Here is a 14360-nt window from a genome sequence, read left to right on the forward strand (position 1 = left end):
AGGTGTGAGATGACCGAGGCTTGGAGAATGACATCATGCTTTCAGTGAAGTGAGCAGTCTAAATAATAATGAACAGCAAGGTTTTCTCAGTGCCGATCTTGTGTAAGAAGGGTCTTAAGATACCCTTGCCTCAGGCAAAGGAAGTGTGTAAAGTCCCTAAAATTCCCTGCAAAGCACCATGATTGTATGAAGCAGCCTAACTGCATTAAGGAACATTTTACCTTTCCACAGATTTTCCACAGATAGTATCCCATTTGTCTCTGAGTTCACTCAGCATGTCATCCAGTTTTAGGTTGTCATCAGCCAGGGAGGTTTTCTCCTTTAGAGAACGTCCAGTTCTATTGGTGGTATCGTACACAGAATGCTTGGCTCCAAGTGATTTCTGGAACTCCTATATATTTAATAGAAAAACAATCAACTTTCAAATTAGAGACTAAAAGCAATTAAGTAAGAGGTATTCCTAATAAGTGGATTTCCAAGACTGGAGGTCATCAGTACATAATAAAATTGGATAGGACAGGATACTCTATACAGGAATGTACCAAAATAGGAAAAAAAAAATCTTCAAACTTTCAAACTGCCACCAAGAGTGCCTATAGTATCTAGTAGAATGAATAAAAAATATTTCAATCTGAAACAAATCCTGATTCTCTTGTAGGTGTAAACCACAAAGAGTATACTCAGTACCATATATTGGAATTGCTAGTAAATTACTGAAAAGCCTAAGAATTTAGACAGAGAAATGTAGCTAAAACATAAGTTATTGCTGACCCAGTATAGACAGTGGCTCAACAATGTAAAATTTAGAACTGTCAGCTTTCACTGTCTTGTACTTTGAATATTCACAACAACATTACATGTAATTTTATTTGTGAGCGAGGATGAGGGACAAATAGCCACATCCCTAAATTTTTGTTTGGACCTGTAACAAGCTAATCCCCAGGGAAAGGGGAGGTTCCAGGTTCCCTGCTTGCCCTAAGGAAGGGTGGAGCTGAGCAGGAAGAAGAAACTAGAAAAGGATGGGAAGAGGAAGAAGAGAGGGGAAGGAAGGAAATAGGAAGAGGACCTGGAAGAGGCACATGGAGCAGAGAGACAAGTGATGAAGCAAGCTTCCCAGCCTTGGACTTAACAGCAGAACTTAGGGGATGTGGAAGAAAAACTTGAAAGAGAGAGATGTGTGTAAGAAGAGGGTCATGTGTGGGGAGGCTGACAGTGGCAGCCTTTATTTTGACTTGTATTTTGCTTCTGCCCATTTCCTTCCAGAGTTGCTTGGCCCCTTCTGAGCCTGTCCCATGGATTCCCACCAACAGGTGCCTTAAACTTGTGGCAAGCTTTTGGACTTCAGCAGTTCTGCTTTGGGACAATCCTGTTTGGCTGGGCAATTATTCCTGAGTGGATAGGGAACTCTGGGCGTTTTCTGGGGAAACTATTTTCTCTTTTCTTCTCTTTATGGCACACTCATTGTCTTTCTATTGCATACAAGTTGTATTAAAGTTCTTTTCTATTGAAGATCTTATACACTAGAATGTAGGTTTGGGGTTCCTGTTGTAGTTCCCATTCTGCTTTGTAAAACACCCACTGTTCATTCCATTTACATCATTTGGGAAGCCTCTCCCCTCCCTTTCTGCCTTTATAAAAAACCCTGCCAAAATCTCAGAAGATCTGCAGATGACAGTACAGAACAGATATCCTTCTTTTATGACAGCTATATTTGACTACTTTCACTTTGTTATTTAACCTTTCATGCCTGTCCATGAATGTATGGAAAAGGTGAATTTAAAATATATATAAAATTATATATATATATGTGTGTGTGTGTATATATATATACATATACATATACATATACATATATATATATATATATATATATAAAAGGTGGTTTATTAGCAAAAGGTGGTTTATTGTGCAAGAATAAAAGCAAAAATACAAATTACAGGTTGTATATCTACTTTATTAATGAAAACTTCAGGACATTTCTCCCTAATCTGAAAGACATACTTTTTATATATTTTTATTTTTTATTTTTATTTCTTAAGGGCAGTTTTCTTCTTAAGTTTAGGTGCCAACAGGTCATATTTGGTTAGAAGGGATAACCTATAAAATTCTAAAGATTCCAGGTACTATGGACCTATTCTTTATGGACTAATAAGAGGACGTATATTTTTTAAGGTATTGTCTTTGGATTAAAATTAGGCTTTCTTTTCTTAGCTGATGAAAAAATAAACAAACTTTGAAATCAGAGAATTATATTCTTTATACATAATCCCATATAAATTTCTATAGAGCAGGGATATTGTCTTTGTAAGCCACTTTTTATCATCTTCTATTTTGTGTTTGTAACTGTTATTGAATATATAACATCAGGAATGAGAAGAAAGAAAAGCCAAATTAATGGGCAAATTACAACTTCATTAAACATCAAAGAAACACTAATACAGTGATTTTCAACCCTAGGAGCACATTAATTATCCCAGATAGTAAAAGAGCTATGCAAATGAATAATTTTCCAAAATAACGTAGAGGTTATAACTACCTAGTAAGTTTTTACTGCCTGTAAAAACTAACCTCTTTAAGTGTCTTAATATAACTAAGCTATTTATTTTGCCTTGTAGGCAGCTACATTTGGGAATTTTTGCAATTAACATCATTATTTTTACGATTTCCCCCTGTAATTATTACTTTTTCTCATTACTTCTTTAAACAGAAAGCTAGCTGTTGAATCATGACATTCATAGATTTTCTTCCCACAAAAGATACCCAGTAGTGTCATAGTTGAACAAAGGGTAGCTGAAAATCTTTTAAAGACAAAATGCATCCCAAAATGATAAATAAAAAACACTTCTTTTAAAACTGGTTTAATATACTTTCTATCACCATCTCAGAAAAATGGTGAATTTGTCAATCGATCCCACTAGGAAAAATTAAGAATGTAACAAGTTTCTCTGCATAGTTATAATTCTTGGAGTCTCAAACTTAAATATGCAATGTATTTTCATCATGCTACATGACATAACATCTGTGTTCAAATTCAAATTAGGCTTTTCTATCTATTTTGAGAAGGATTTTTTCCATTCCCCATTTTTCCATCAGGGAAAAGGAAGGAAGGATGAAAGAAAGGTATTGTCAATATGAGATGTGGCAGTTCAAAGCGGGTAGCAGCAGAACAAGACTTAAGGTAGCCAAAAGAAAGGTGCTCAATATGTTTCCTTCCAACATCCTGGGATCATGACCCAAGTTAGTTAGAACCAAGAGTGGAAGCAGCCAACCTGTCTGTAGTTTTCTGATGATGATAAACCTTTCTTTGCCAATTTTGTCCGGTCTCTTAAAAATTACGAACTTGCATATAATGATTTATATGTAGATGCCTAAAATTGTGGCAGTGTTTACAGCAGTCACTTTCCTTTTATTAACATGATTATCAGCCTGACAGCTGATGATCACTTTACAAACAGAATGATAACAAGATTCTGTTTGAAAGATGGGAGGATAGGTGTGGAGGGATGCTTTGTGAATATTATATAGTAAGAAAATTAAAAGAAGAAAAATATAAAAAAAAACAATGTTCCTACATCTTCAACAGAAGGAAGCCACAGACTATGTCTTTGAGGGTAGGACATACTATACTTAGGCAATAAATACCAATTTGAGTAGGTGAAACCAGTTTTCCCCCACCTGCTTGCTAAAGGAAGCCATAAGGCAAAAGTCAATTTTTAGTATAGAATTATTTTCTGGCTAACATTTGATCTATGGGGGAAAACAACTATAAAACAGTAGTTGTAAGGAGGTTAAATGCTAATGATTGAATGATTACAAATCCTTTGTATATGTTAAGCTTTAAAAGATTCACAGTTTTCATTTTTTATGCATTCGGTTAACAACTGACCCAAAATCATAACAGAATGGGCACTTGAGAGTAAAACTACTACTGACAATTGACCAATGTGAGTGACTGGTTATGAACATAGGACCACACTCAAGCTCTTTTCTCTAGTGACGAGTAAGTATACAATCCAGTAAAAGGTAGATAATGTGATGATATGCTTAATAGTAGACTCACCTTATGCTGAGTAAGTTGTGTTTTTATTTTGTCTGGATCATTGGCAATTTCCAGTTCTGAATCCAAAGACTTTTCTGACTCCTCTAGCCATTCCATAAGTTTACTCCAAGCTTCATGGAACTATAGAAGAAATTCACATCTTTGTTAAGAATATGTTCAGGTATGCGATATTTGTGTGTATGTGTATAATTTCAACCATAGTCTCTTTTCTATTTATCAGAGAGAACTAGTAGGGATTATTTTTAGATATCAAATTGTGAAATGGGTTATAGTTTATTTTTCATAACAATCTCCAATGAACAAATACCAAAAACTTGAGTGTTCAAATAAAATCTGTTTTATGTAAGAGCACCTTAAAAGTGATAACAAAAATACATTTAGCAACAAGAAGCATGATCAGGGCACAGAATCACAAAGCTGCAAATTTCATTAGAGATTTTCATGTCAACCTGCTCTCCCTACACATCCCGTCCACAGTTCTAATCAATTTGTACCTGAAAACACAGAGGTTAGAATAGGCACAGAAAGTGTCAAAGTCTGAGAACAAACTATGATTATCATCTGAGGTAAAAACTGAGATATGACAATAAGGAATAAATGTAGTAAAAAAATGCTAGTCACAACATTAGGTAGTCTTATTATGAAAAATACAGACTTTAACAGCTCAACAGTAAACTTTCATAGTAAACGCATAGGTTCTAACTCTGGTTCTGCTTCAAAATTATTTTTTACTACATAAATAGAGAAAAAGTTATAATTTTACACTAAAATAGTATAAAATCATTACAATATTAACTAAAGAAGGAGAAAATAAAATTCATTAAATGTGAAAAGGAAGAAGAGGGTAGGCACCTGGCCACTGGCATCCAAGATATTATATAAATCAGTTGTTATAACTCAAGAAATATCCCAACTACAGAGGGCATTGCTACCTATGTCGGGAGAAATACATGAGGTGAGCCATTAAGCCAGTGCTAAGAAACAGACAGAAAACAATTCTATTCTAGAGAACCACTTATAATATTGAACATATCATAGCCCCTATTCAAAAAGGGATATATGACATGTAATCCTACATCCTGTCATTGTTAAAGTATTTTGAAAATCTATGTTGGTAGTTCTGAACACTAGTACAACTGACTGACATGACATTTTTTTGCATCATTCAACTGAATCTACCTTCCCAAAATGATGGAATCTAACTTCAATGACAGAAAAATGCAATTAAATGGAGCAAGAATTTCAGCCTCACCAAATTTCAGCCTCAATATCACATTAACTTTTTATTAAAAATCAAAGGCATTTTCCAAACCAGGTGGTTTCTATCTGTCTCCCTAAGCAGTCAACACTCATAATTTTACCTGTTCTCTGTGTTTAGTTTTAAATGGAATATTAATAACAGGCACAGAGAAGCACATTCCTTGAAAGATTCTCTAGATTAAAAAAAATTTAAATCCTAAACTATTAAAATAATTTAAAAGTAGGATAGACCTGTTTCAAAAATCAGAGAAAAAATGAGGATTAGTTAATAAGAATACAGATTCAGAAAGGAAGACTACCAATCATTCAGACATACAATATATCCTTTTAGATGTTGTTAAATAGAGTTAAATAGAGGTTAGACTAAAGAAAGTCTGACTTAGAAACTAAACAAAGGTAACAATATGGTAATATGACTTTTCATTCAGTATGAGAATAGAGACTGAAAAGACAAAAACAAAGCTGACTATATAACAAAAATTCTGGCCTCTTTTGGTCCTTAATTATAATAGTACATCTACAAAATCAAGCTATGATCAGTCTTTTCAAGATAAGTCTTGAGGTTGCTGCCAGGTCAAAATGTGATGTCATCGTCCAAACTTAGGCCACAGACCATTCAGGAAACAACTGTCATGGCTTTGTGCCATAATTGTTGTACCTAATATAGCCTGTAGTAAAAGTACTTTAACACATACTACACATTTCAACAGCTAGAGCTGATTCATTCCCAGAATCAAACAATTTTTACAAAGGTTTACCTGTTTGGCCCTCTTCCTTGCATCATCCAATGATCTTCCTCTTTCTACTAACCGTTGAACGACTTTTTCCCATCGACCCTGGACACTGATCAGTAGATTCTTAATTAGGACAACATCTTGTTTCTGACTAAAATATTTCAGGTGGGTTCCAGTTTTGTCCAGTTCTATTATTTGCTCACGGTGAGAATTTACTTCATTGGCAAAGACCTAAAAAGTTTCAAATTACCAAATTCAAATTAAGACAGTTTGTTGTCTAAAAAGGTCTGAAATGAGAATGCTCTCCAAGTGAGTCAAACATACCTTATGCTCATCGATTTGAAATAAGACTGTGTCCAAGATAAGACTTGGCCGAGAAGCTACATTTAGGGTCTGTTCAGCCTGGGTAAGCCAGTTGATAAAGTCTTGGAGAGAATTGTGGAACTCCATTGCCAAGTTGAGGGCCTCTTCCAGTTTAGTCTGCAAACACAGATTATTTTGTATTTGATGATATTTAAATTTCTTTCCCTACCCCACCACCCAGTCTTACTAGCCTGGAAGATTTCCTTTCCATCTATATTTATACAAAATCTATCTTACCTAACAGTTTCTGAATGTAAAAGGTCTTCACTAAAACATTGACAAACCAAACCCAGTTAAATATAGAGAAAAGCATTTCTTTACAAATAAAGCATTTTATTATGCAGTTAAACCATGGTTTAGAAGCAAGCAATCACAAAACACAATTACTAAGAAGAATCTGCAAAAAGAAAACTTGATATTTGCACGATTTGGGGGGTTTAATATGAAACAAACATTATGCTCTCCCAGTGATCGTCTATAATCAAGTATTGCTAACCTTATAGTATTATGTCTTATAGTATAAAACAGTAATACTAAGATCTCTTAGACTGCCATACCTGAGGTTTTAAAAAAGTGGTAAAAAAGAATAACATTTTCATAATATAAGATTGTAACCCCTTGTCATGAATTTGTTAGGTAAGTCCTCATTATAAGACAATCACCTCCCATGCTCCCCACCCTGCATAGAGCGATTTGCTTAATAAATAACATTAGAATGGTTTTGACAATCCACAATTCAAGACATTCATAAACTTAAAAATACACCTAATAAAGTTTGATCAACAATATACCTTCATCTACATATGAATAGATTCCTTAAATTTTGTTCTCCTGTGTTAAGACCAAACAGTATTTTTAACTAACCCATGAAATCAACAAGTGTAGACAAAGAAATTTTGAATATAAATCTTGAAAGTTCTGTTAGTAATTCTACTCAGGTAATAATAAAACCTATGAAATAAAAACACCTATAACATTTATTTATCCAATTTTATTCATCAAGGTACATACTTTCCTCTCATTGAGTTTGGTTTCCACTGATTCCCACTTTTCTTTCAAATTATTTATGTCTTGGTCAATATTTGTCTCTGCAGATTTGGGGCATTTTGCAAGCATCTGCTGACCTTTCTGCATCAGACTCTTGTAAGTTTCTTCTTTAACATCAAAGGCAGCACAGATTTCCTACAGTGAATATCACCTCAAGTTATAACATTTTTAAAAGAATAAAATGTTAAGGTTCTATTTTTACAAGTCTCTTTTCATTTATAGCAAGTGAACAGTTCACCTCTTCAATATATTAAACACACTTAAAACTTATAGCCACACCCTGTCTACTGAGAAATCTTAGAAACAGTGTTATCATTATCAATCTAATTCAGTATGCCAAAGTTTCTGAAGCAATATTATGCATGTTGTCAAGAAAGATTTCACTGTACAGTATCCAGTCACAACTCTGTGCCATTGGGCAAGTAATCTAATCTCCCTGATTCTCAATTTCCTCTTCTATAAAATAGGGGGCTCTAAGAGTCTCACCTTGGTCTATGATATAATGGCTGTACTATTTTATTGGCATAACTTCATTCTGTGCTTGGAAGACATACAGTGGGTAGAAAGTTAAGATGATGAACAATAAGAGATTTAAGTCCATTAAACTCTGACATCAAAAAAGCTGGTGTTTCTAGCACTTACACATAATGATTTCTGTTCTAACTGTTCATCTTTTAAACCTACTAGCACAACTTATTTATTACCAGTACCCACCCCCAAAGAGTAGCCTCTTAAATGAGGCTAGAGTTGTAGGAAATGATGAACATACCATGTGGGCATTAAGCTGTTCCCTGGCTGTTTCCGGTAGGCCTCCCAGAGGTTTGGATGCTAACAGATGACGCTCTGTGTCAGTCAACCACTGCTGCAAATCCTCAATTTCTCCATGGAACCCTTTGGCCTGGAGGGATTGAGAGTTTTAAATTTGGCCATAAACAATGTCACTTTCAAGTAGAAAACAAGGCTCAAACAATCCCAGCCTGTTAAGCCTCTGGATTTTGCTTGTCTGTCTCCATTAGGTGAGCTCTAACAGATGACTACTACACTAAGAACTAGAGAGCTATAGTCGTGTCTCTCTATTCTTTAGCCCATTTGTTTTTACAATCCCTTCGTTCAGATATAAAGAGTACAACAGGATCTGAAAACCAATGAAAAGATTGTATGCTCTTTTGCTTCTGAAGGCTATAGAAAGATCCAGTGTGGATTGTCCTATTCACCTGGCGCAAGGCACTATCCAGCTGCTGCTTCCTTTGTTCTGTTTTTTCCAAAACATTTTGCCAGCGTTGATTTAAAACCTCTAGCTTGTTCTGAAGGTTGCTTGCTTCTTCTCCAGCACTTGATTCAATTAGATCATTTCCTGCTTTATTAACAGCTTCCACTGTAGTTTGATGAGCTAATACATCATTTTGGAGCACCTAAAAATATTAAGATAACACTGTTTGCTGATTCAGGACATGTTAACATTACTTTTAATACAACAGCTTTATTTCCTGGTTATGAAACATTCTGAAACAAAAACATCATATACATAGAATATTAATAGTACTGAAGTTTTAAATCAAGGATATTTCCATAACTCTGCAAGTTTGCTGGCTATATCTTCAGTTTACCAGTAATCCCTGAAAAGACTATCTTATCATTAGACTAACCTTGTAACTGATAACAATATCTAGATTATAATTTAAAACATTATAAAAATTTTTATTTACTTACTTTAAACTCATCTTAATTGAACTTCAGTTTCAATGAACTGTTTTAGTTAACCAATTTAAGGGTATTTTTATATATATTTCAAATATTAAATTATTATATTTCTAACTTACGTGGTGCCATACATTTAAAAAGAACACTCTGAAAGGAAAGAAAAAATATGACAGAACATTACTTTACCTTCATTCACTGGAATAGTGCTAGAATTAACTGCTAAGTTGCTAGGAATCCTGGGAGGCCCTAAGACTCAAACCATGCATTCCAAAATTTAACTGTTATTTTACCAGAAATATACACAAGAAATGCTTACTACAGATCCCAGTAAATAATGCCTTTTTCTTATACAGTATAAATATAAGAATAGATTAATAACACATAGATAAACTTACATGAAGCAAGAATATAAGAACAGAGCTCAAGCACAGGCTAAAAATAAATAAATAAATTTCTTACAGTGAAAAGAAGTGCACCTTAAAGGTCAAATAATAGTTTGGTAACAGTGTCCTTTCAAGAGGACTTGCTACATGTTTGGAAACCAGAAGAAACTTTCTTCTAATATTAGTAAACAATGGTGACAATCCTTCTCTACACTCACTGACTCAAGGTTGACAATAGGAAAAGGAAGGAAGGGTCACTTGTCATCCTCTGTGTAAGGCATCCCACATCTGGAAGGAAATTCAGACCAGGGCACATATTCAGTGAAAGTACCAAGCCTCTGTTTCTCTGACTGTGTTCACTTGTTTTCTGAGGCAAATGGTGAGAGTGTGTACTCAAAGGTTATAAAATCAAATGAGTAGAGAGTGTTATCTTTACAAAAATCATATACTTCGATATGTAAACCATAAGAATCACTTTCAAAAGGTGAGAATGAAGTGTTCTCATAGTCAAAACATAAATAATAAATTTATAAAATTTATTCTTCTAAACGGTCAGAATCCTACTATATATGGCAAAGCCCAGGAGCCGGAGTAGAAAGCAGAAAAGAAGGATGGAAATTATCCACACAACCCCCTCTAGCAACAGTGATGGCAATTCTAAGTCCTTTGAATTTTTGACCTTTGAGAACTAGAACAAGAAAGAAGGCATTTCTGACTGTTCAGAATAAAGAGTAGAAATCCAAATCCAGGCAAAATAACTGGAACAGGACCTTGTTTTCTTGCCTCACTGGCTCCTGTTACTTCTCCAGGGCTCCTATTATTGACATAGGTATCACAGATGGCAACTGCTCATTTTTATTAAACTGTAAATGCTATAAACTCATGCTATGAGAATAAACATTTCATTTCTCTGTGGTCAGTCTGACTATAATAGCTCTTAGTAAAGATGCAATATAAACAGTAAATTATAAAAAAATATTAATGATATAAACCAGGACCTAATTATTTAATTATATGTGATTGGTAATTGACTAGAACTGTTGACAGAACCAGCCAAATAAAAAAAGAAGAAAAAATTAAAGAACAACTACTGTGGGGTTTTGGAGAGCATGAAAGGAGAACTAAAGCAAGAAAAGTGGAAATAATGTATATTATGATTTTAAATTGCAAACACTTAACCTTTACTTTAAAGTGATAATAAACTTGTTTAATCAAAATATTTCAATTTGATATTCAAGGAAGGCATATTTAAGGTTAGGATTAGGATCTGATTTTAAACGAGACACCATTATTAATATTATGCTTTCTAATGGTTTCACAGGCTGTTTCTAATGATTTCACAGAACTATACTACATTAAGTAAAATGACAAGAGACAGAACTTTTTATGAAGAATTGTAAATAAAGTACCACAAAGATGACATTATAAAGTTGTTTTGCACATATGTCTTTGGAGAAAAATTTTCAATTTAAAATTTTGAGTTAAAAGCAGGACCCACAAAATCTCTTAAATATAACACATATTTAAAGACACTAATTCAGAAAGAAAAGGACTAGGACACAAAAAGTCAGTGAAACATAAGAGACAGAGACAAAAGCACAGACCACAAAATAATTGAGGACAGGCAGACAGACATGCCAAAATCATAAACTAGAAACCATACTAGACATGCCAAAATCATAAACTTGAAAAATGTATAAAGAAGAAATGGACAAAGTTTTGATAACACTATAGAGAAGAAACATAATATGCCGTAGCAGATACATACATGATGCTTGGCAAGTTCTATTTCAATGGCCTTGGGGTCTCCTCCAACAGGCTTCTGCTCATTTAGCAAGCCTTCGGTGTGTGTCAGCCATGCCAGCAGCTCATCCAGTGCATGCTGGAACTGCCCCAGTGCTAACAGAGCACCTTCCAGTTTATGCTACAGAAAAGGTGGTGAGAAAAAAGTATGCTATGAGTCTATATAAGGAATGGCATACATTCATAAAGCAAAAGCAAAAAAAAGAAAGAAAGCAATTGTTTCACACTGTGTAAGTCTGTAAACATATCCAATGAAACTTAATCATATCCTTCCACATTTTAATTTTCAAACTTTTTATGGGTTAAAAAACATCACATGAGAAGTAAGAGGATTTATAAGAGAATTTAGGGGTTTCAAAAGCTGGTATATAGAACTAACTAGTTTTATAGTTATTTTACATTAATATGTGAAATCAAAACATTAGAATTTTTATACAGAATTGTTATTATTACCTGTCTGTTGATAATTCGCTCATCTAAGCTATCCCATATCAATTTCAATTCCATTAATGGGTCTTGAACAGTCTGTTTGTCAGACTCTTCTGTCACTTTCTTCAATAAAAGTTCTGCTTGATGGTTTAGTCTTTCCATTTCTATCTGTTGTTGATAGGCTTCTGACTTAAATTGCTATTTAAAAAAAAACAGGTAAAATAAGTAAAAAATTCTATGGAACAGCTCTTTATTCTGATGTATACTGTTTATTGGGAGGGGGTTAAAGAGTTTGAAGAGAAAAAAATATTTAGCAAAGAGTCTACCAACAAAAAATAATAAATGAAAGATAAGGAAATTCTTTATTCAGTGTATTCTGATGAAACAATGCCTCTCTTTATAGTTTTGAGATTTCACTTTTGTTCTCTAATACAAAAAATTAACAAACTTCAAGGTTGAAGTTATTGCAATATCAAAGTACATGTATTTAATAAATGAGCTCTGAAATTATAGGAAAGGAAAAAATACATCCTGATGTATGTTAAACCCAGAAAAAAAAAAGAAACTCAAATTAATATTCCCCTCTTAAAAGCATACACCAATGGTGCAGTCAGTCAACATTTCACTTTTTTGTAACAGCGCTATGTTCATTAATATTTAACTATTTCTATGCCTCACCCACTGCTGACTCAGAGTCCTTTTATTCTCTACTCCTACCTACTGATACATCATACTCTTGGTTTTGCCAACAAAAGCAGACAATAACTGGCTATTTGTAATAGAAGACTGCCCTGTCATAAAATATTTATAGTTTAATCTGCAATAGCAAATAATTTAATAGTAAATAATTAGTGGCTAAGCAGTCATTTTTTTCAAATATATAGAAAGAACAATGAATACATAATAACTAAGGTAAAGTGATGCTTGCTATGTTCAAATTACTTTCAACAAACTGATAAAGAGAATCATTGTATCCTTCAATTTAAGCTACAGATATAGAAGTGAGATCAGTTAAACTTTCCTAAGGTCATATGGCTTGTAAACCACAAACTGGGACATAATCTCAAACAACTTAATTTCAGAGAATGCACTTTAACCAACCTGCTATATAACAATCACAGAGATGAATGAAAATGTCCACAATGAAATTTCCACAGCTGTAATTTTACATAAAATGTATCATGTTTTTACTACACATTCAGAAGAGGTAAAAATAAAATTGACCCATAAATTTCAAAAAGAAAATCTTTCTCTAAAAAACATTCTATATCACTCTTAGAGATGAAAACACTCTTATATGAAAGCCAGATAAAACTGGAAGAATCCACTGACAATGATGTGATGCCACTGTGGAGGGAGAATTAAAATTAGGAAGGAAATAGCTGATCTGACTTAGATAAGTGGTCCTCAATAGAGAAATTCAAGAGGAAACAGTACAACCATTTTTACAGCTGGATCTCAAGAATCATGAAAGGAAAAAAATTATAAAGGAAAGCAGATGGAAAACAACAAACATTTACAAAACAAGCATTCTGGGAAACCCTTTCATGCCACAGATGCTTCTTTCGCCTTTTAAGACTACATGATCAACTCTGTAAATACTGAAGAAAATAAAATCACCATTGCTGTATGCACACTGGTAACAATAATACACTCCAGAATAAAATCATAAAAATCTTTAAAGTACAATCTACATTTCTATAGAATACACACAAACACAAATATAGTCAGGCAACCCACATTCTATCCTGCTCCTAACATAAGAATATCTGAAAGGATATAAATCAAGAGTGGTTGCCTTTAGATGTATAACACTTTGGGTAGCTTAAAAAAGGCTGCATTTTTGTTTATTTGTATTTTTTGAGTTTTTGTAATGAACAGAGGTTAAACTAATAAAAAAAAAAAGCACTAGTATTTGATATTCTTTATTTAATGAGCATTATATTACCACTTTTAAGTGCAGGTACTATATTAATGTTATAATCAAAATGTATTGCTTCACTTATGTAAAATAAATAATGTGCATAAGGAGTCACATGAATCAAGAATTTATAATGCAAAGTCTTTGATAAATTAGTGAGCCTGAGCCCACACCCATACCTTTAGTTCTTCAATCTGCTGCTTAACAGTTTCAAGATCTGTTCCAATTGGAGACATTGAAGCTAATTTACCACCTGCAATATCTACCCAGTCAAAAATTGCCTGAAAAACACATTAGTACATGTGTTATTATAAAAGTGTATTTGAAATTGGGCACTTGATCATTACAGGAAAGTACAGCCATAAAATCTACAAAGGTACCATGGAATAAGCTTTTCTGGTTCACTGAATTAAGTAAAAACAATATACCAAAATAGTCCCAAACATGAGATAGATATGTCTAATTCTGTATCCAAGTTTGCAAAATATATTCTTCCCCAAATAGAATTTTAAACTATCAATAACATTTTAAAAATTCTACTTGAAAAGAAAGTTTTATAAATTCAATCATATGAGACCCTCCCTGGTGGTACAGCGGGTTAAAGCACTGCACTAAGAAGCTTAAGCCACTTCCGCATGAGTTCGGTTCCTGCCTGCCCC

The 14360-nt window shown here is 33.6% G+C and overlaps 1 protein-coding gene across 8 annotated transcripts in view; it reads right to left on the minus strand.

Annotated features, from left to right (window-relative positions):
• DST (dystonin) overlaps nucleotides 1-14360 on the minus strand; it is a 408501-nt gene that overhangs the window by 26897 nt on the left and 367244 nt on the right. For all 8 annotated transcript variants that reach the window (XM_004673588.2, XM_012720777.1, XM_012720771.1 and 5 more), the window contains 10 exons: nucleotides 13881-13982; nucleotides 11805-11978; nucleotides 11317-11472; nucleotides 8679-8876; nucleotides 8234-8362; nucleotides 7429-7599; nucleotides 6379-6534; nucleotides 6079-6285; nucleotides 4061-4180; nucleotides 222-391 (listed from right to left, as the gene is read on the minus strand). In XM_004673588.2, coding sequence (XP_004673645.1) covers nucleotides 222-391; nucleotides 4061-4180; nucleotides 6079-6285; nucleotides 6379-6534; nucleotides 7429-7599; nucleotides 8234-8362; nucleotides 8679-8876; nucleotides 11317-11472; nucleotides 11805-11978; nucleotides 13881-13982 — 1583 coding nt within the window. The remainder of the gene's footprint in view (nucleotides 1-221; nucleotides 392-4060; nucleotides 4181-6078; nucleotides 6286-6378; nucleotides 6535-7428; nucleotides 7600-8233; nucleotides 8363-8678; nucleotides 8877-11316; nucleotides 11473-11804; nucleotides 11979-13880; nucleotides 13983-14360) is intronic.

Source organism: Condylura cristata, unplaced genomic scaffold (assembly GCF_000260355.1).
Source record: "Condylura cristata isolate star-nosed mole 26May11 unplaced genomic scaffold, ConCri1.0 scaffold00001, whole genome shotgun sequence".
Taxonomy (NCBI): domain Eukaryota; kingdom Metazoa; phylum Chordata; class Mammalia; order Eulipotyphla; family Talpidae; genus Condylura; species Condylura cristata.